Source organism: Coregonus lavaretus (genome assembly GCF_964263955.1).
Source record: "Coregonus lavaretus genome assembly, chromosome: 11".
In the NCBI taxonomy this organism is placed as follows: Eukaryota; Metazoa; Chordata; class Actinopteri; order Salmoniformes; family Salmonidae; genus Coregonus; species Coregonus lavaretus.
The window spans coordinates 38,570,121-38,592,902 of NC_139998.1; the positions used below are offsets into that span (position 1 = coordinate 38,570,121).

A 22,782-nucleotide genomic window follows, 5' to 3' on the forward strand; every position below is an offset into this window, starting at 1 on the left:
GAGTTTGGAGTGTGACTGTTTGAGGTTGTGGACAGGTGTCTTTTATACTGATAACAAGTTCAAACAGGTGCCATTAATACAGGTAACGAGTGGAGGACAGAGGAGCCTCTTAAATAAGAAGTTACAGGTCTGTGAGAGCCAGTAATCTTGCTTGTTTGTAGGTGACCAAATACTTATTTTCCACCATAATTTGCAAATAAATTCATAAAAAATCCTACAATGTGATTTTCTGGATTTTTTTTCCTCAATTTGTCTGTCATAGTTGACGTGTACCTATGATGAAAATTACAGGCCTCTCTCATCTTTTTAAGTGGGAGAACTTGCACAATTGGTGGCTGACTAAATACTTTTTTGCCCCACTGTATATATATATATATATATATATATATATATATATATAGATATAGAATTATTGTAAAATTAACTCTGTCCATAAGGTGTAGATAGTAAGTATAGACCGGAAGTAGAGGCCTGGGCGTTGTTGTTCACTAATTTACTCCAAGTAGGGAAAGGATGGTGGGGTTGAAAAGTAATAAAGGGGAATATATATATAAAAAATAAAAATAAACATGGGGGATTGGAAGTGATGCAGACAATTACATTGATAGAAGATGCAATCTATCTGCAATATTAAGCTGATCCATCCCCCCCAAAAAAAAAATAATTAAAAAAAATAATAATAATAATACAGGGGCTTTGGGTTTTGCATAACTTTGTTCATAAAATAAATGAAAATGATCAAAATGTTGTGTTATTTGTTCACTCAGGTTCCCTTTATCTAATATTAGGTTTTGGTTGAAGCTCTAAAAACCTTCAGTGTCGAAAATATGCAAAAATAGAGGAAATCAGAAATGGGGCAAATACTTTTTCACAGCACTGTATGCTGTAGGAGATCAACCCTTCATTAGTAGCAATTACTAAGGCAAAGAATAACAGAATGATCTACATGTCAGTACAGTACATCAACATGACTATTAAAAAATAAATAATAGTAGGTTTGAGTAAAAAGATGGGCCGGCTCAAAACAAAACACGACTAGTGATCTTCAGAAATATAAAGGCATTTATTTACAGATACATCTGCATTTGCATAGACATTTAAAATTCCAAAACAAAGATAAAAATATGTGCTAAACAGATTTTTCAAAATTATTCTATAATTGAGCAGAGAATTCCTCCTGCTCAGCTAGATGGTTGGTCCATTCGAAGGCTAGGGTGGGTGTTGATACAGGAGAAGGGGAGGGGGCATGCCAAACTCAACTGCCATTATCATAATTTTCATCATCAGCATCCTTATTATCATCATCATTATCAACATATCACAACAATATTTTGTTCTTCATCAAGTCGTGAAAAGTTCATCATACAAAAGTCATCATCATCATAAGCATGGGTACAAATATTGGCTTGAACATGCATAATCTCAACTGTGATGAGTTCTTGATGCTAATCAGGGTATCTTACTGATCCTTCGCTGACCGTTCTCTGTCCGAACACAATGTGAACACGACCCAACCCTGAGCCCTGACCCCAACCCTGACCTGAGTTCCAAACAGACCACTCCCGCCCCCCACGTACAGTTGAAGTCGGAAGTTTACATACACAGTCAATTGGAGGTGTACCTGTGGATGTATTTCAAGGCCTACCTTCAAACTCAGTGCCTCTTTGCTTGACATCATGGGAAAATGAAAAGAAAATCAGCCAAGACCTCAGATAAACATTTGTAGACCTCCACAAGTCTGGTTCATCCTTGGGAGCAATTTCCAAACGCCTGAAGGTACCACGTTCATCTGTACAAACAATAGTATATGTGGATATATTGAGGCAACATCTCAAGACATCAGTCAGAAAGTTAAAGCTTGGTCGCAAATGGGTCTTCCAAATGGACAATGACCCCAAGCATACTTCCAAAGTTGTGGCAAAATGGCTTAAGGACAACAAAGTCAAGATATTGGAGTGGCCATTACAAAGCCCTGACCTCAATCCTATAGAAAATGTGTGGGCAGAACTGAAAAAGCGTGTGCGAGCAAGGAGGCCTACAAACCTGACTCAGTTACACCAGCTCTGTCAGGAGGAATGGGCCAAAATTCACCCAACTTATTGTGGGAAGCTTGTGGAAGGCTACCCGAAACATTTGACCCAAGTTAAACAATTTAAAGGCAATGATACCAAATACTAATTGAGTGTATGTAAACTTCTGACCCACTGGGAATGTGATGAAATAAATAAAAGCTGAAATAATCATTCTCTCTACTATTATTCTGACATTTCACATTCTTAAAATAAAGTGGTGATCCTAACTGACCTAAGACAGGGATTTTTTACTAGGATTAAATGTCAGGAATTGTGAAAAACTGAGTTTAAATGTATTTGGCTAAGGTGTATGTAAACTTCTGACTTCAACTGTAAATGACTGCAAGGAGGAGCATTTTATACAGTAAAGCAAATGCTGGATTACACATATTTATGTGATGAAGAATTATTCTCTTGGCATATAAATCACCCCCATGTACTTTGTCAGGCCCCAGTCCCCTGTCACAGTCTCTCCATGGTCCCCTGAGAAACTGTAGGAGTATTTGGGCTTATCTGTAGTGGCTTCACACCCAAAGGACAAATGAAAGGGGGAATAAGGTAATTACCAAAAACACATGGAATGCAGAAGATGATAAAAAGGATAGAAACTTTAGGATAGAAAAGTAGTCAGAACAGTCGAGGATCGGCCTGGAACTGAACCGAAGGCCTCCTGTAATTTAGTCTGATGCAAGATTGTCATCCTACATGCAGAGAGAAGCACGGGAACATATAGCGGAGTCCTTATCAGCTTCATTCTGTAGCCATGTGTTCCTCCCTACAGCAGGAGACGTGGTAGACCGGCCTCATGCCCTCAGTGTTCTGTCTCTGTATCCATGACAACATGTATCCATCCATCCATCTATCAATAAATACACATCGATCGTAGAACATCAACTCATTCTGAAGCTTCATTTGACATATCAACAACAAATCAGAGTGTATAGGAGAGAGATAGAAAGATGCAGCAGTATTTCTATTTGTACAAATATTTCTATACATTTAGTCATACCATTACTGAATACAAATAGACATTATGTAGAAATATAAATTAGTCTGAACATAGTGAAAGACTAAATCAGCTCCCTCCATACCTTCCCACAGATTTTAATTGGAAATGCCCCAGTTTAAGCAAGACACTACAGACTAACCATCAGTGAATTAGGTGAGCACATGCTGTCAACAGCGTTTTTCTGTGTCAAAACAGCATAGCTGTGATATAATGGTGAGAATGGGGTTAAGTCCCCATAACAACGTTACTAAGCGTTACTACAGGTATTAGTAACGCTTGACCTCTAGAACAGAGGGGAGCATTCTGCAGCATAAACACTCCAGGGATAGAGAAGGGACTTTCCTGAATTTTCTTAAAGGTATAAACCTGGACAGCTTATATAACGACAAGTGTAATCTCTTAACTTTCACCATCCTAAACATCACTCAATATCCTCTCTCTTCCACATTCACACTCTCTTGCTCACTTTACAGTCTCTCTCTACTGCAGGGTTATTAAACTCTTACCCTACGAGGTCAGGAGCCTGCTGTTTTATTTGTTCTGCCTGATAATTAATTGCCTCCACCTGGTGTCCCAGGTCTAAATCAGCCCCTGATTATAGGGGAACAATGAAAAAAGCCAGTGGAACTGACTTCAAGGTCCAGAGTTGAGTTTGGCTCTACGGTCTCTTGTGGGATGTTGACTGTTAGAACCTGGGACTGCATGTAAGTTCATCCTCCTTACTGCATCATAGTCATATAATCTTAATTTGATCATTTTGTCCATTATAAACAAAACATACAGAATCATAAAAAGAACATTTAAACCCTCACCCCGACCCTCCATCCCACCAGTTCTGAAAATATACCTTTCTTCTTTGACTGGCAGGTGGAACATATTGGAGAAGTGTGTTGTGTTTTGTTCGAAGAGGAGAGCAGCAGCACCGAAGCAGTGAGCCAGACAGACAGACTGACAGACTGATTGGTGGTGGTTTATAGGGAGAGGCTGGGGCCAAAGGGTATATGGGGTCATTGAAGGGGTTGATTGCCAGGTATAAGAGGGATGGGCGAAGGTCGCCCCCCGTTAGAGAGTAGAGTAAGTTGGGTCTTCTAAAAGGTCTGTTCAGGGATCACTGTGTTGAACGGATAGTCCCACAATGTGGTGCTGATTCCAAAACCTGCAGAGGGAAACCAATTTATGTCATCAGTGAGAGGACAGAGTCAGAAGTACTTATGCACACATACAGGAATACAGGTATAATAGATATGAGAACCATACACAGAGCTGAACTACAGGAAATTACAGAGACATTAAGAGTCTGAGGTAATATAATCAGTACTTGACTTGGGCAGGAGCTCACCGGAGATGAGTACCAGCACCTCAAATTTTCTACTGCTTGAGATCCTGTTGCTGTTGTAGAATATTAGCTCAAAAGTATTGTGGAGCTCCTGCACCTAAACATAAACAGTACCTACAGTGCCTTGCAATAGTATTTATCCCCCTTGGCGTTTTTCCTATTTTGTTGCATTAAAACCTGTAACTTAAATTTATTTTTATTTGGATTTCATGTAATGGACATACACAAAATAGTCCAAATTTATTTTTATTTTTATTTATCCTTTATTTAACCAGGTAAGCCAGTTGAGAACAAGTTCTCATTTACAACTGCGACCTGGCCAAGATAAAGCAAAGCAGTGCGGAAAAAACAACAACAACACAGAGTTACATATGGAATAAACAAACGTACAGTCAATAACACAATACAAAAATCTATATACAGTGTGTACAAATGTAGTAAGTTATGGAGGTAAGGCAATAAATAGGCCATACTGCAAAATAATTACAATTATAATTTAGTATTAACACTGGAGTGAAAGATGTGCAGAAGATGAGCAAATGAGCAAAATAAATAACAATGTAAATAACAATATGGGGCTGAGGTAGTTGGGTGGGCTAATTACAGATGGGCTGTGTACAGGTGCAGTGATCGGTAAGCTGCTCTGACAACTGATGCTTAAAGATAGTGAGGGAGATAAGTGTCTCCAGCTTCAGAGGTTTTTGCAGTTCGTTCCAGTCATTTGCAGCAGAGAACTGGAAGGAATGGCGACCAAAGGAGGTGTTGGCTTTGGGGATGACCAGTGAGATATACCTGCTGGAACGCATACTACGGGTGGGTGTTGCTATGGTGACCAATGAGCTAAGATAAGGCGGGGATTTGCCTAGAAGGGATTTATAGATGACCTGGAGCCAGTGGGTTTGGCGACGAATATGTAGTGAGGGCCAGCCAACGAGAGCGTACAGGTCACAATGGTGGGTAGTATATGGGGCTTTGGTGACAAAACGGATGGCACTGTGATAGACTACATCCAATTTAGTGAGTAGAGTGTTGGAAGCTATTTTGTAAATGACATCGCCGAAGTCAAGGATCGGTAGGATAGTCAGTTTTACGAGGGCATGTTTAGCAGCATGAGTGAAGGAGGCTTTGTTGCGAAATAGGAAGCCGATTCTAGATTAAACTTTGTATTGGAGATGCTTAATGTGAGTCTGGAAGGAGAGTTTACAGTCTAATCAGACACCTAGGTATTTGTAGTTGTCTACATATTCTAAGTCAGAGTCGCCGAGAGAAGTGATTCTAGTCGGGCAGGCGGGTGCAAGCAGCATTCGATTGAAGAGCATGCATTTAGTTTTACTGGCGTTTAAGAGCAGTTGGAGGCCACGGAAGGAGTGTTGTATGGCATTGAAGCTTGTTTGGAGGTTTGTTAACACAGTGTCCAATGAAGGGACAGATGTATACAAAATGGTGTCGTCTGCGTAGAGGTGGATCTGAGAGTCACCAGCAGCAAGAGCGACATCATTGATATACACAGAGAATTGTGTCGGCCCGAGAATTGAACCCTGTGGCACCCCCATAGAGACTGCCAGAGGTCCAGACAACAGGCCCTCCGATTTGACACATTGAACTCTATCTGAGAAGTAGTTGGTGAACCAGGCGAGGCAGTCATTTGAGAAACCAAGGCTATTTAGTCTGCCCATAAGAATGCGGTGATTGACAGAGTCAAAAGCCTTGGCCAGGTCAATGAAGACGGCTGCACAGTACTGTCTTTTATCGATCGCGGTTATTATATCGTTTAGGACCTTGAGCGTGGCTGAGGTACACCCATGACCAGCTCAGAAACCAGATCACATAGCGGAGAAGGTATGGTGGGATTCTAAATGGTCGGTGATCTGTTTGTTAACTTGGCTTTCAAATACTTTCGAAAGGCAGGGCAGGATGGATATAAGTCTGTAACAGTTTGGATCTAGAGTGTCACCCCCTTTGAAGAGGGGGATGACCGTGGCAGCTTTCCAATCTCTGGGGATCTCAGACGATACGAAAGAGAGGTTGAACAGGCTGGTGATAGGGGTTGCGACAATTTTGGCGGCTAACTTTAGAAAGAAAGGGTCCAGATTGTAGGGGTCCAGATTTGTAGGGGTTTTGTAGGGGTCCAGATTTTGCAGCTCTTTCAGAACATCAGCTATCTGAATTTGGGTGAAGGAGAAGCGGGGGGGGGGGGGGCATGGGCAAGTTGCAGCAGAGGGTGCAGAGCTGGTGGCCGGGGTAGGGGTAGCCAGGTGGAAAGCATGGCCAGCCGTAGTAAAATGCTTGTTGAAATGTTCTATTATCGTAGATTTATTGGTAGTGACAGTGTTTCCTAGCCTCAGTGCAGTGGGAAGCTGGGAGGAGGTGCTCTTATTCTCCATGGACTTTACAGTGTCCCAAAACGTTTTGAAGCTAGTGCTACAGGATGCAAATTTCTATTTGAAAAGTTAGCCTTTGCTTTCCTAACTGATTGGGTATATTGGTTCCTGACTTCCCTGAAAAGTTGCATATCGCGGGGGCTGTTCGATGCTAATGCCGTACGCCACAGGATGTATTTGTGCTGGTCAAGGGCAGTCAAGTCTGGGGTGAACCAGGGGCTATATCTGTTCTTAGTTCTGAATTTTTTGAATGGGGCATGCTTATTTAAGATGGAGAGGAAAGCACTTTTAAAGAACAACCAGGCATCCTCTACTGACGGAATGAGGTCAATATCCATCAAGGATACCCGGGCCAGGTCAATTAGAAAGGCCTGCTCGCTGAAGTATTTTAGGGAGCATTTGACAGTGATGAGGGGTGGTCGTTTGACAGCGGACCCATTACGGACGCAGGCAATGAGGCAGTGATCGCTGTGATCCTGGTTGAAGACAGCGGAGGTGTATTTAGAGGGTACATTAGTCAGTTATCTATGAGGGTGCCCATGTTAACGGATTTAGGGTTGTACCTGGTAGGTTCCTTGATAATTTGTGTGAGATTGAGGGCATCTAGTTTAGATTGTAGGATGGCCGGGGTGTTAAGCATATCCCAGTTTAGGTCGCCAAGCAATACGAACTCTGAGGATAGATGGGGGGCAATCAATTCACATATGGTGTTCAGGGCACAGCTGGGGGCTGAGGGGGGTCTGTAGCAAGCGGCAACAGTGAGAGACTTATTTCTGGAAAGGTGGATTTTTAGAAGTAGAAGCTCAAACTGTTTGGGCACAGACCTGGATAGTATGATAGAGCTCTGCAGGCTATCTCTACAGTAGATTGCAACTCCGCCCCCTTTGGCAGTTCTATCAAGACGGGAAATGTTGTAGTTGGGATTGGAAATTTCAGAATCATTGTTGGCCTTCCTAAACCAGGATTCAGACACTGTTAGAACATCAGGGTTGGCTGAGTGTGCTAACGCAGTGAATAACTCAAACTTAGGGAGGAGGCTTCTGATGTTAACATGCAAGAAACCAAGGCTTTTGCGATTACAGAAGTCAACAAATGATAGCGCCTGGGGAGCAGGAGTGATACTGGGGGTTACAGGGCCTGGGTTAACCTCTACATCACCAGAGGAACAGAGGAGGAGTAGAATAAGAATACGGCTAAAGGCTTTAAGAACTGGTCTTCTAGTGCGTTGGGTAAAGAGAATAAAAGGGGCAGATTTCCGGGCGTTGTAGAATAGATTCAGGGCATTATGTACAGACAAGGATATGGAAGGATATGAGTACAGTGGAGGTAAACCTAAGCGTTGGGTAAAGATGAAAGAGATAGCATCACTGGAGGCACCGATTGAGCCGGTCTCCGCGTGTGTGGGGGGTGGGACAAAGGATCTATCTGAGACAGGTTGAGCAGGACTGAGGGCTCTACATTGAAAAAGTACAGTTAAAACTAACCAAAACAGCAATAGGCAAGGCATATTGACATGGGAGATAGGCATAAAGCAGTCACAGGTGTTATTTGAGAGAGCTAAGACAACAGCTGGTAATGGCGACGAAAGTTTGAGCTGAGTCTAAACAGATCAACAAGATGGGGTACCGTATAATGGAACAGTCCAGCAGGCATCAGCTGTGTAGCTGAGCAGTTCAGTGGCTGCTACGCTACAGGCGAGCTGGAGGCACGGCTGTTGATTGCGTGTGCTAGCGGGCCGGGGCTAGCAGATGGATCTTCGTGGTCGTCGCAACGGGAAGCCTGTTAAAACCACATCAGACGATTACGTCGGCAGACCAGTCGTGAAGGATCGGCGGGGCTCCGTGTAAACACTAGGAGGTCCCGTCCGGTTGACAGAGAGGTAGATAGCCGAGAGATGGGCCTGGCTCGAGGCTAGCTCAAGGCTAACTTGGGTTAGCTTCAGGACAGTGGTGATTAGTGGTGATTAGCCAACAATGACAACAGCCATTCGGTTGCAGCTAGCTAGTTGCGATGATCCGGTGTTAAGGTCCAGTGATTCAGTGATTCCGGCAGAAAATCCAATATGCTCTGGCTCGATAGCGCGATGTGCAGACTGGCCGATAATTGTCCAGGCTAGAGCTGGCTGGTAGGTAGCGTAGGCCACGGCCACGGACAATGGTGAAGACCGCTAACGGTGGCTAATAGCAAGTAGCTAGTTAGCTGGCTAGTTTCAGCCAGAGGTTCTGGATAAAAATGTATGAAGAAATAATAGAATCCGTTCCACATTGGGTGAGGCGGTTGCAGGAAAGTATATTTAGTTAAAGGATGGAAAGTGAGATTGAGAAATATATACAGAAAAAAACCAGGCTATTTACATGAGGACACTACAGAAAACACGACCGCACTGATATGCCATCTTGGATCTCTTCAAATTGGTGAAGTGAAATGAAAAACATTACTTGTTTCAAGAAATTCTAAAAAATAAATAATGGAAAAGTGGTGCGTGCATATGTATTCACCCCCTTTGCTATGAAGCCCCTAAAAAGATTTGGTGCAACCAATTACCTTCAGAAGTCACATAATTAGTTAAATAAAGTCCACCTGTGTGCAATCTAAGTGTCACATGATCTGTCACATGATCTCAGTATATATACACCTGTTCTGAAAGGCCCCAGAGTCTGCAACACCACTAAGCAAGGGGCACCACCTAGCAAGCAGCACCGTGAAGACCAAGGAGCTCTCCAAACAGGTCAGGGACAAAGTTGTGGAGAAGTACAGATCAGGGTTGGGTTTTAGAAAAATATCCAAAACTTTGAACATCCCACGGAGCATTATTAAAAAATGGAAAGAATATTGCACCACAACAAACCTGCCAAGAGAGGGCCGCCCACCAAAACTCACAGACCAGGCAAGGAGGGCATTAATCAGAGAGGCAACAAAGAGACCAAAGATAACCCTGAAGGAGCTGCAAAGCTCCACAGCGGAGATTGGAGTATCTGTCCATAGGACCACTTTAAGCCTTACACTCCATGGAGCTGGGCCTAATGGAAGAGTGGCCAGAAAAAAGCCATTGCTTAAAGAAAAAAATAAGCAAACACGTTTGGTGTTCACCAAAAGGCATGTGGGAGACTCCCCCAAAGATATGGAAGAAGGTAATCTGGTCAGATGAGACTAAAATTGAGCTTTTTGGCCATCAAGGAAAACGTTATGTTTGGCGCAAACCCAACACCTCTCATCACCCCGAGAACACCATCCCCACAGTGAAGCATGGTGGTGGCAGCATCATGCTGTGGGATGTTTTTCATCAGCAGGGACTGGGAAACTGGTCAGAATTGAAGGAATGATGGATGGCGCTAAATACAGGGACATTCTTGAGGGAAACCTGTTTCAGTCTTCCAGAGATTTGAGACTGGGACAGAGGTTCACCTTCCAGCAGGACAATGACCCTAAGCATACTGCTAAAGCAACACTCAAGTGGTTTAAGGGGAAACATTGAAATGTCTTGGAATGGCCTAGTCAAAGCCCAGACCTTAATCCAATTGAGAATCTGTGGTATGACTTAAAGATTGCTGTACACCAGCGGAACCCATCCATCTTGAAGGAGCTGGAGCAGTTTTGCCTTGAAGAATGGGAAAAAATCCCAGTGGCTAGATGTGCCAAGCTTATAGAGACATACCCCAAGAGACTTGCAGCTGTAATTGCTGTTTTTTTGTCTTATTTCTTGTTTGTTTCACAATAAAAAATATTTTGCATCTTCAAAGTGGTAGGCATGTTGTGTAAATCAAATGATACAAACCCCCCAAAAATCCATTTTAATTCCAGGTTGTAAGGCAGCAAAATAGGAAAAATGCCAAAGGGGGTGAATACTTTCGCAAGCCACTGTATTTCAGTCCAAGTCAAGCACTGAATATAATACTTGATCTTGTTTGTCCCCCATCCTCTTTATCAGAAGACACTATGACAACAGAAATATGGTGATACAAAGAGCTATTCTCCTCACCTGCTCTTTGGTGTTCAAAGTGGTGCTTGACGTGGTATGCCTTGAGGCTGTACAGGTAGGAGTTTTTCTGGGGGGAGCCGTAGTGAAGGTAGTAGTGGATCATGTCGTACACCACGTACCCAAACAGCCCCCCCACAAACAGGGACACCCCTAGGGCCTCGGGAAAGGCCTTGGTCAGCAGCAGGTAGAAGCTGCCTATCACCACTGAGGCCAGGCAAGGAGGAAAGACCAGGCGGGTGCCATCGTAGGGAGACTTGAGGGGAGAAATCACCATGGTGTTAGTATAGGAGCACATAGACTGAGTAGTTACTGCACACTTTCATTTTATCATTCAAGCATATGGCTTGGCCTAGATTAGAAACAAAAAGTATATCCTTCTGCAGTTTCCCAAGTTTCAGAATTTCAAATGAATCATAAACAAAAGAGGCATAAAAAACACGTAAGTACTTATCAGTTAAAAAAAATACATGAGACATTTTAAACGTTAATTCCAGAGTATTGTTCACTCTCTTCCGTATCTCACCTTATGATGCTGTCCGTGCAACAGGAAGTGAATGGTGATGAGGTAATAGTTGTGGACGGGCGGGCGCATGTGGAAGACAAAGCGATGGATGCAATATTCGATGAAGGTCCACATGACCATGCCAATCACGAAGATGAGTGGAAAGCTGTACTTGTGCACCAGGAAGGAATAGTCTGCAGACAGAGGGGGTGGGACAGATACAGGCTTAAACAGGAATCACATGTCTACTAGACTGTACATAGGAACAAGCATGAATTTGCTGGACAGATATTAATTAACAAAAATGTGTCCCGAATCAACTACTTCTATTACTTCTTATTTCTCGTATATTTTATTAGTTATACTATTTTGATATTGAATACTGCACTGTTGGATAGGCTTGCAAGTTAAGCATTTCACTGAACTTATGCCAAATGTAACAAATACAACTTGAAACTTGAAGTATTTGAAAGTATTTTCAAATAGTTTCCTATAAATAGCCTACTTTTTGAAAGTATTTTTAAATACTTATTTCCAAATACATTTAAGTTATTTAGCAGACGCTCTTATCCAGAGCGACTTACAGTTAGTGAGTGCATACATTCTTTTTTTATTTTTCATACTGGCCCCCATGGGAATCGAACCCACAACCCTGGCGTTGCAAACGCCATGCTCTACCAACTGAGCTACATCCCTGCCGGCCATTCCCTCCCCTACCCTGGACGACGCTGGGCCACTTGTGCGCCGCCCCATGGGTCTCCCGGGCACGGCCGGCTACGACAGAGCCTGGATTCGAACCAGGATCTCTAGTGGCACAGCTAGCACTGCGATGCAGTGCCTTAGACCACTGCGCCACTCGGGAGGTTAGACAAAGCGTCGTCCAGGGTAGGGGAGGGAATGGCCGGCAGGGATGTAGCTCAGTTGGTAGAGCATGGTGTTTGCAACGCCAGGGTTGTATTTTTATAAGTATTTTAAAATACTTTCAAAAAGTAGGCTATTTATAGGAAACTATTTGAAAATACTTTCAAATACTTCAAGTTTCAAGTTTTATTTGTTACATTTGGCATAAGTACAGTGAAATGCTTAACTTGCAAGCCTATCCAACAGTGCAGTATTCAATATCAAAATAGTATAACTAATACATTATTTCAAATACCAAACAGACTGGTTCAAATGCATGGGTGTATTTAAGTATTTGTATAACTACTGTGTATTTGAGTATTTTCAAATACATGCCAATACTTTACAAGTGCATTTCCAAATACATTCCAATATTGAACTACTTGTATTTTCAAATAAAAAATATCCAAATACTTACTACCCTGAATAGTATTTTAACCCAGGTCTGATGATTGTGTCTTTGTTACCTGTGCTGGCGAACAGTCTGGTTGTCTCCTGAGCCAGGGTGGTGTAGCAGTACCAGCTGAGATAGAACACCAGTGGCATCCACACAGCAGGGACCATATACCTACACGCAGACAATCATGACTTATCATCTCAACCCAAACAGCAGCTTCGGAGGTAACATGCAAGTGTTCGGGCGGCGGGTAGCAAGGTAGCATGGGCGGCAGGTAGCCTAGCGGATAATGGTGGAACAAGCTCCCTCACGACGCCAGGACAGCGGAGTCACTCACCACCTTCCGGAGACACTTGAAACCCCACCTCTTTAAGGAATACCTGGGATAGGATAAAGTAATCCTTCTACCCCCCCTTACCCCACCCCAGTGCACCCCCCAAAAAATAACATATTGGAAAGTGGTTATCCCACTGGCTACAAGGTGAATGCACCAATTTGTAAGTCGCTCTGGATAAGAGCGTCTGCTAAATGACGTAAATGTAATAAGCTTGTTGGGCCAGTAACCGAAAGGTCGCTGGTTTGAATCCCTGAGCTGACTAAGTGAAAAATCTGCCGATGTGCCCTTGAGCACTTAACCCTAATTGCTCCTGAAAGTCACTCTGGATAAGAGTGTCTGCTAAATGACGCAAATGTAAGTGCTTTTCTACACTGTATGGGCTGGTTTTCCTGACAGCGATTAAGCTTAGTCTGGACTAAAAAGTATGCTTAAAGGGAAAGTTTGGGACTTCCCCAGAGTTTTAAAGAGTCTCAATTGAAAAAGCCTTTAAATTCAGGACTTAATCTGTGTCTGGGAAACATGTACATATCATCTCTCTTACCAGGATGTCTTGGTGCTGGCCTCCATGAACTCGTTCCCAAACAGGCGAATGGGCCGATCCACAGGCTGGTGCACCCAGGTGTCGTATTTCTCTCCCAGGTTTCCCACCTGCCAGGCCAGGGGCTTCCGCCAGTCCACCAGGTCCTGCAGGCATAGCAGGGGAGACACAGCTCAGGTTACAACACTATACATACAGTAACTTACGCCTTACAGCACACAACACAACAGTTTAATTCAAGATCTCTATTGAGTGTCATAACCTCATCAGTACTGCTTCTGCCTAAAACCTTCCAATTGTCAAAGTACATATTTTTCTAGATAAATGGAAATTGGACTCTAAACGTATTTCCGTCATAGCTTTATGTGATGAATCGGTCTGGGCCCTTCTGACGGTGTTGTGGTTGTCCATCAGGTGGCGGTAGATAGACAGACAGCTGGCCAGAGGAGGGAGTTACCGCACCACAACACACCACCACACTTCAGACCCAGGAAGTAGAGGCGTTGTGTAACTCCCTGATAAACGTGTGATCCCAATTTCTGTGAAGGATCTGCAGATCGTATCTCTGTCCATACCTGTTACTAAATGTCTCCTTTACCCTTTAACATGACCTTAGATAGAGACTAGGCAGACTGAGATTGGCTGGTTCTCAGAGTCATGGTCTCTTATACATTATCATAGATTATAGGTAAGGTGGGTACTATACTAACTAGACTACAGTGCCATGCATGAAATTGCTTTTTGCTATAGTAGACAATGTTGGATCAATTGAGGCAAACAGAAATGTAAAACCATTCATTGAGGACATCGATTGTATTGGAGAGAAGGTTAAAAGTGGAGAATGGGGTTTCAGGTATGTGTTGAGAAGCAAACTGATAGGTCAATAAGATAACAATGAGTGACATAAGTGTCATGGTATTCAGGACACAAATTCCTCCACTGTGTAAGTACGTAGGGCTGAATGAGCCAAGAGGCGACAAGCTGCACTAGGTACAGTGCCTTCAGAAAGTATTCACACCCCTTGACTTTTTCCACATTTTGTTGTGTTACAGCCTGAATTTAAAATTGATTGAATTGAAATTTGGTGTCACTGGCCTACACACAATATCCCATTACGTCAAAGTGGAATTATGTTTTTAGACATTTTTACAAAGTAATAAAAAATGAAAAGCTGAAATGTCTTGGTTCAATAAGTATTCAACCCCTTCAGGAGTAAAAATGTGCTTAGCAAGTCACATAATATGTTGCATTGATTCACTCTGTGTGCAATAATAGTGTTTAACATGATTTTTTAAATGACTACCTACCCCACACATACAATTATCTGAAAGGTCCCTCAGTCGAGCAGTGAATTTCCAAAACAGAGTCAACCACAAAGACCAGGGAGTTTTTCTAATGCCACGCAAAGAAGGGTACTTATTGGTAGATGGGAGGGGAAAAAAAGCAGACATTGAATATCCCTTTGAGCATTGTGCAGTTATTAATTACACTTTGGATAGTGTATCAATGCAACCAGTCACTACAAAGATACAGGCGTCCTTCCTAACTCAGTTGCTGGAGATGAAGGACACCGCTCAGGGTTTTCACCATGAGGCCGATGGTGACTTTAAAAGAGTTACAGAGTTTAATGGCTGTGATAGGAGAAAACTGAGAATGGATCAACAACATTGTAGTTACTCCACAATACTAACCTAAATGACAGAGTGAAAAGGAAGCCTGTACAGAAGAAAAATAATCCAAAACATGCATCCTGTTTGCAATAAGGCAAAATGTGGCAAAGAAATGAACTTTATGTCGGGAACACAAAGTGTTATGTTTGGGGCAAATCCAACACTGTTACAGGAGGGGGTCGCAGTTCCGGAGCGATCCACTAGGTGTCCCCCTCCGACAACCTTAGCCACCTCTGCTAGTTTCACTATGCCAAGCAGTACCAATCAGTGTCTGATCGCGAGACGTATGGACAGGTACTTGAGAAGTGTTCTCCCTGTTTCTTTATTATTTCAGCCATAGTTAGTATTTCGTATTTTGGCTGTCAGCCTGTTTTTGGAGTCTTATTTGCTCCGCCTTTCTTTTTCGTGTTAAGTCCGTTATTTTGTATCCTGGCTTCAGGTCCACCAGTAAAGAACCTTGTTTCAACATTCAGCAGGACAATAACCTAAAACACAAGGCCAAATATACACTGGAGTTGCTTACCAAGACGACATTGAATGTTCCTGAGTGGCCTAGTTACAGTTTTGACTTAAATCAGTTTGAAAATCTAGACTTGAAAATGTCTGTCTAGCAATGATCAACAACCAACTTGACATTTTCAATAAATGTACAAACATTGATAAAAACATGTTTTCAAGTCAAGGAGTATGAATACTTTCTGAAGGCACTGTATGTGATAATCAATGTCAAGCATTATGCCATCACTCAGTGCATCACAATGACAAACACACACAGAGCTGGCCCTCACACACACAGGTGGCCACCTGTTGCAAAGCAAAGGTGACTGGCTGCTATCCACTAGCTAATCCAAAAACATTCCTAAGGCCTGAGGAAGACTGCCCCTGTTCTGTCATTGAGAGCATAGCAATATCTCCCCTGAGATATGGAACCTTTACACTAGTACATCACTCTGTGCATACCGTACCCTGTCTATCTCTACTGAACACTGATAAACCTGCCACATAGCCCATCTACTATAGACTATCATAAATTATGATTATAACTGCCCCGAAACTACTCCCAAACTGTCTTCAATGATTAGCTGTGAAAATGGGTGGGCACAGATTTATTAGCAAAGCTGGGTGAATGACCGTAAAAGTGGTCACCTCTCTATCTTTCCCCTGTCTCTTTCTCTATCTTCCCCCCCTCTATGTGTCAATGCAGGAGCATGCTGTAGCTCACAGGCCTCAGTCAGAGCAGCAGGAGAACTGAACTCAAGGGCCTTGGACCAGACACATTGACGTTGCAAAACCCTGCCTACCTGCAACAATGACAGCTCCTACAGACCAGAGACGCAGTGCCACAGTGTTGGGCAAATGACAGTTTCAAATACAGTACGGCTCTGGAATCTGAGCTCTATTTTGACTTGTAGTTCAACCCAAGAACAACCCCTGATAAGATCACCAGTCACTTCCTGGCTGGCTGGCTGTAGGCCTGCTGCAGTGGTTGGGTTTTAATGCTCAGCCTGATCTAAGGGACATCCTCTAGATCAGGGGTGTCAAACGTCCGGGCCGAATCAGGCCCGCAAACGGGTTTAATCCGGCCCGCGAGATGATTTTGAAAAAAATATAATAATAATCATAATAATAATAATAATAATTTTGTAAAGTATAAAAATGCGCTGCAATTTTTCAATAAAATAAACTGCTGTTCCAATTGCGTCCACTGAATGGCGCAATAGCAATTGTGTTAAGCAAGCAAACTGTTTATACCGGGGCAGAGCAAGTAGGTCAAGCACGTGCAGCCAATGAGCTACTTTGTTTTGCCCGCGATATTTATTACGGCTTCTACTTTTAACATTATGTGCTTTGGCACCCTCATTGCCCCAATATGTCTCTGTCAAAAAAGAGAAAAGTGGACGCAGAGTGCAGAGTGTTCCAAGAAAAATGGTCATCCTATTTATTCACGGAATTGAATGGGAAAGCTGTATGTTTGGTGTGTTCTGAGCATGTTGCAGTGCTGAAAGAATATAACCTTCGTCGCCACTATGTGAGTCTTCATGCCGACAAATATGACAACTTTCAAGGACAGCGGAGATGAGAGAAGGTGAATGAACTGTTGGCGGGTCTGAAGAAACAGCAGTCTGTGTTTACTCACAGCAGAGACATCAGTGACGCTGCAGTGAAAGCTAGCTACCTCATTGCTAATGAAATCGCAGTGGCTTCAAAACCATTTAGTGAGGGTGAATTTGTAAAAACATGCATGATGAAGGCAGCGGAGATTGTGTGCCCTGAAAAGCGGCAGGCTTTTGCAAATATCAGCCTGACAAGAAACACAGTTGCAGACAGGATTTCCGATCTTTCAGTGGATTTGGACAGCCAGTTGAAGCAAAAAGTAAAGTCATTTATTGCGTTTTCGGTTGCAATTGATGAAAGCACGGACATTACAGATGTTGCACAACTGGCCATTTTCATCCGCGGAGTTGATGACACATTGACCGTCACCGAGGAGTTCGTGGAGTTGGTGCCGATGACAGATACAACGACAGCAGCTGATATTTTTACTGCACTCGTTGGCGCGCTGGACAGGGTCGGAGTGGACTGGTCCCACGCTGTCAGCCTGGCTACAGATGGTGCGCCCTCAATGATCGGGAAAAAAGCAGGCGTTGTGACAAAGTTCAGAGAGAAAGTGCAATCTGCAAATGGAGGACGTGATTTTTTGACTTTTCACTGTATTTTGCACCAGGAGGCTTTGTGTTGCAAGTCATTAAAGATGGATAACGTCATGAAGGTGGTCATCCAAACTGTTAATTTCATCCGATCCAGAAGCCTGAATCACCGTCAGTTTGACAGCCTTCTCAGAGAGAAAGACCACATCTATGGCCTGCCATACCACACTGAGGTAAGATGGTTAAGCCGAGGTGCTGTGCTAAGGCGTTTCTTTGATTTACGAGAAGAAATTGAACAGTTCATGGAAGAAAAGGGCAAACCAGTGTTAGAATTTCATTCCGCAGAATGGATGCAGGACCTTGCATTTATGGTGGATGTTACAGAGCACCTGAATAACTTGAACAAACAGCTGCAAGGGCGCAACAAAGTTGTCACGCAGTATTATGACAGCATACGTTCTTTCAAGTTGAAGCTGTCATTGTGGGAGACGCAACTTGCCGGTGGTGATGCAGCTCACTTCCCCTGTCTGAAAAATGTGTGCGCGACCCAACATGTGGCAGACATGAAGCGGTTCAAAGATAAAATAACGGGACTGTTACGGGAGTTTGAGCAACGCTTTCAGATTTATGTTTATATGTTTTTATGTTGATGTGCTATTGTTTTTAATTTATTTTATTTTGTTTGTATATTTAACCTATTCTTGACTCTGTGGTTCTTGCACTTGTTTGGGGAACAGGATTTCATTATTTTTATCTACATTTCTGCCTGAGAAATGACACCCTGATATAGTTCTGTGATCTGTGATATACTTCTGTGAATCACTGAGGCATTGTGTGTTTGTGTGTTCTTTGTCCTCAGAACTTTCAAATAACTTGAGGTGTTTTATGATTAATAGTGATGTTGTGCTTTTGGACACTGTCCTCAGGCTCCAGCTTTATGTTTATATGTTTTTATGTTGATGTGCTATTGTTTTTAATTGTTTTTATTTTATTTGTATATTTAACCTATTCTTGACTCTGTGGTTCTTGCACTTGTTTGCGGAACAGGATTTCATTATTTTTATCTACATTTCTGCCTGAGAAATGACACCCTGATATAGTTCTGTGATCTGTGAAACAGTTCTGTTAATCACTGAGGCATTGTGTGTTTGTGTGTTCTTTGTCCTCAGAACTTTTAAATAACTTGAGGTGTTTTATGATTAATAGTGATGTTGTGCTTTTGGACACTGTCCTCAGGCTCCAGCTTTATGTTTATATGTTTTTATGTTGATGTGCTATTGTTTTTAATTGATTTTATTTTATTTGTATATTTAACCTATTCTTGACTCTGTGGTTCTTGCACTTGTTTGGGGAACAGGATTTCATTATTTTTATCTACATTTCTGCCTGAGAAATGACACCCTGATATAGTTCTGTGATCTGTGAAACAGTTCTGTTAATCACTGAGGCATTGTGTGTTTGTGTGTTCTTTTTCTTTAGAATTTTCAAATAAACTTGACGTGTTTTATGATTAATAGTGATGTTGTGCTTGTACTATTTTGGACACACTGTCCTCAGGCTCCAGCTTTATGTTGTATGTTGATCGTATTAAAACAAATAAAACAATCTGAAGTTGTTGTTTTTAAGTTATATATACACCATGATTTTTCCGGTCCGGCCCACTTGGGAATAGATTTTCCTCCATGTGGCCCCTGAGCTAAAATGAGTTTGACACCCCTGGTCTAGATCTTTCTATATTATATCTTTCTATCTTAGTCTTTTTTTCTTCCAGTTTTCTTTCTGATTCTCTCTCTCCCACTCTCTTTTTCTGGTTGTGTTTTTCTCTCACTGTGTCCAGGTCGACTTGACTGCATTTGCTGAGGGGTGAAGGCTCCTCATCCACTGTGTGCTCCTGAGTCTTCCTCCTCTCCCTCACCGTCTGTGGAACAACAGGAGACAATGGATGACAATGAATGGGATTGTGAGCTCCAAATCAAAATGCTAACATTGGCAGGATATCCATTAAGGCAAACTATTCACAATATAAATGTTACCATGTGGATATAATGTTACCATGGGGATATAATGTGGTTAAGATTTGTCTGTGGCTAATCATGCCAGGTTATTTGTTTCTGCACATCCTCATGGCTATACTCCAGATTATTCAATCCACTATAGTATCAGTGTTGCCAACTACTAGTATCAGTGTTAGAGTGTGTTGTGGTGTCAACCATCTACACTCACTGTTATCTACATTCACTCATAAAAAGTCAGTCACGGCACATTCTACCACGTATTGACTGTATGAGTTAAGAGTTTCAGAGCACATAGAGCTGCCTTTGCACTTTTCTCTTTATTATGGGCAATACGTAACATGGACACAACCTTGATTATATCATAGGCCTACTGCACATTCTCTTTGCTTCATATGGTTTGTTAAGGCACACTTTTATGCAGGGCCCCAGTGTCCGCTTTGGAGTGTAAACGCACGAGCTCTGCTGGTTGGCTACTGCTTAGCAACCTGGTGCCAAAAGCCCTGGTCTGCCCTAGAAAGCCCATGTAAATTACGATCGCCAGAATGGCCAAACAAAACTTTTTTAGGCAGACGTTTTGGGCTCTAGATCGAGTTCGATCCCCACAGTGAATTATTTTAAAGTTTGCTACAAATCAAGATATTTAATTAAATAGTGATCCATTAAGACAACTACATTTGTCATCACACAGGACCACGTGCTATCACAGACCAATCATGGGCCGGCTTGCTACGAGGAGGCTCCCGGTTGACTCTCTCCAAAGACAATAAAACCGAACTCTCTCAGGCAGGATGAAAACGAATACATCGACCATGATCGTTTGCTAGTTACGGCCCTTTCAAAATTGGTAAGTGCATCATCAGTTCCTCTTGTCGTGTTAGTCATTACATATCTTAGAGAGCTATTTATAACTTGTCAGACGTGTCCAGATCAACTAGCCCATGTCAGCTAAAGTTTTTTTTTAGCAAAGGTACTGTATCAGCTAGAGATGACGTGCAGGAGCTTGCAGTCATTTGTAGTTTTGAATGAACCATTTCCCTGTTTGACCACTAGGTATTATGCCACCTCAACTGTGGGGCTCTATTCAGCACCATTCAGCAATATGGCACACTTCAAATTCAAATACTCCGGCTTCGTGGTCCTCTGTAGCTCAATTGATAGAGCATGGCGCTTGTAACGCCAGGGTAGTGGGTTCGATCCCCGGGACCACCCATACGTAAAAATGTATGCACATGACTGGAAGTGGCTTTGGATAAAAGTGTCTGCTAAATGGCATATTAATATTTGTATTATTCATGCAGCATTTTCCATAGGAATATGTGGATGAAGTCAACACTATCATTATCTACTGGTTTTAAAGTCCATACTTTTATGTTTTAGGGCACATTACATGACTGTGTGGGTTGGTACTCAGGGCTAGGGAATCTCCTCAAAGAGGAGCACTACAGTGCCTTGCAAAAGCATTCATCCCCCTTGGCGTTTTTCCTATTTTGTTGCATAACAACCTGTTTAAATTTAAATGGATTTTAATTTGGATTTCATGTAATGGACATACACAAAATAAAGTGAAATGAAAAAAATAAAACTTGTTTAAAAAAATGCAAATAAATAAATAACGGAAAAGTGGTGCGTGCATATGTATTCACCACCTTTGCTATGAAGCCCCTAAATAAGATCTGGTGCAACCAATCACATAATTAGTTAAATAAAGTTGATGATTTTGTACGTTTGCCCACTGACAAAGAAATGATCAGTCAATAATTTTAATGGTAGGTTTATTTGAACAGTGAGAGACAGAATAACAACAACAAAATCCAGAAAAACACATGTCAAAAATGTTATAAATTGATTTGCATTTTAATGAGGGAAATAAGTATTTGACCCCCTCTCAATCAGAAAGATTTCTGGCTCCCAGGTGTCTTTTATACAGGTAACGAGCTGAGATTAGGAGCACACTCTTAAAGGGAGTGCTCCTAATCTCAGCTTGTTACCTGTATAAAAGACACCTGTCCACAGAAGCAATCAATCAATCAGATTCCAAACTCTCCACCATGGCCAAGACCAAAGAGCTCTCCAAGGATGTCAGGGACAAGATTGTAGACCTACACAAGGCTGGAATGGGCTACAAGACCATCGCCAAGCAGCTTGGTGAGAAGGTGACAACAGTTGGTGCTATTATTCACAAATGGAAGAAACACAAAATAACTGTCAATCTCCCTCGGCCTGGGGCTCCATGCAAGATCTCACCTCGTGGAGTTGCAATGATCATGAGAACGGTGAGGAATCAGCCCAGAACTACACGGGAGGATCTTGTCAATGATCTCAAGGCAGCTGGGACCATAGTCACCAAGAAAACAATTGGTAACACACTACGCCGTGAAGGACTGAAATCCTGCAGCGCCCGCAAGGTCCCCCTGCTCAAGAAAGCACATATACAGGCCCGTCTGAAGTTTGCCAATAAACATCTAAATGATTCAGAGGAGAACTGGGTGAAAGTGTTGTGGTCAGATGAGACCAAAATCGAGCTCTTTGGCATCAACTCAACTCGCCGTGTTTGGAGGAGGAGGAATGCTGCCTATGACCCCAAGAACACCATCCCCACCGTCAAACATGGAGGTGGAAACATTATGCTTTGGGGGTGTTTTTCTGCTAAGGGGACAGGACAACTTCACCGCATCAAAAGGGACGATGGACGGGGCCATGCACCGTCAAATCTTGAGTGAGAACCTCCTTCCCTCAGCCAGGGCATTGAAAATGGGTAGTGGATGGGTATTCCAGCATGACAGTGACCCAAAACACACGGCCAAGGCAACAAAGGAGTGGCTCAAGAAGAAGCACATTAAGGTCCTGGAGTGACCTAGCCAGTCTCCAGACCTTAATCCCATAGAAAATCTGTGGAGGGAGCTGAAGGTTCGAGTTGCCAAACGTCAGCCTCGAAACCTTAATGACTTGGAGAAGATCTGCAGAGAGGAGTGGAACATCCCTCCTGAGATGTGTGCAA

The 22,782-nt window shown here is 42.6% G+C and overlaps 1 protein-coding gene across 1 annotated transcript in view; it reads right to left on the reverse strand.

Annotated features, from left to right (window-relative positions):
• Window positions 1-4,169: 4,169 nt before the first annotated feature.
• Window positions 4,170-22,782, reverse strand: part of LOC311136963 (fatty acid 2-hydroxylase-like) — a gene marked incomplete at both ends in the record, with an annotated part of 40,944 nt that continues 22,331 nt past the window's right edge. The window contains 6 exons of the mRNA XM_084171297.1: window positions 4,170-4,237; window positions 10,778-11,030; window positions 11,301-11,473; window positions 12,647-12,747; window positions 13,455-13,597; window positions 19,598-19,687. Of these exons, the coding sequence (XP_084027423.1) occupies window positions 4,170-4,237; window positions 10,778-11,030; window positions 11,301-11,473; window positions 12,647-12,747; window positions 13,455-13,597; window positions 19,598-19,687 (828 nt within the window). The remainder of the gene's footprint in view (window positions 4,238-10,777; window positions 11,031-11,300; window positions 11,474-12,646; window positions 12,748-13,454; window positions 13,598-19,597; window positions 19,688-22,782) is intronic.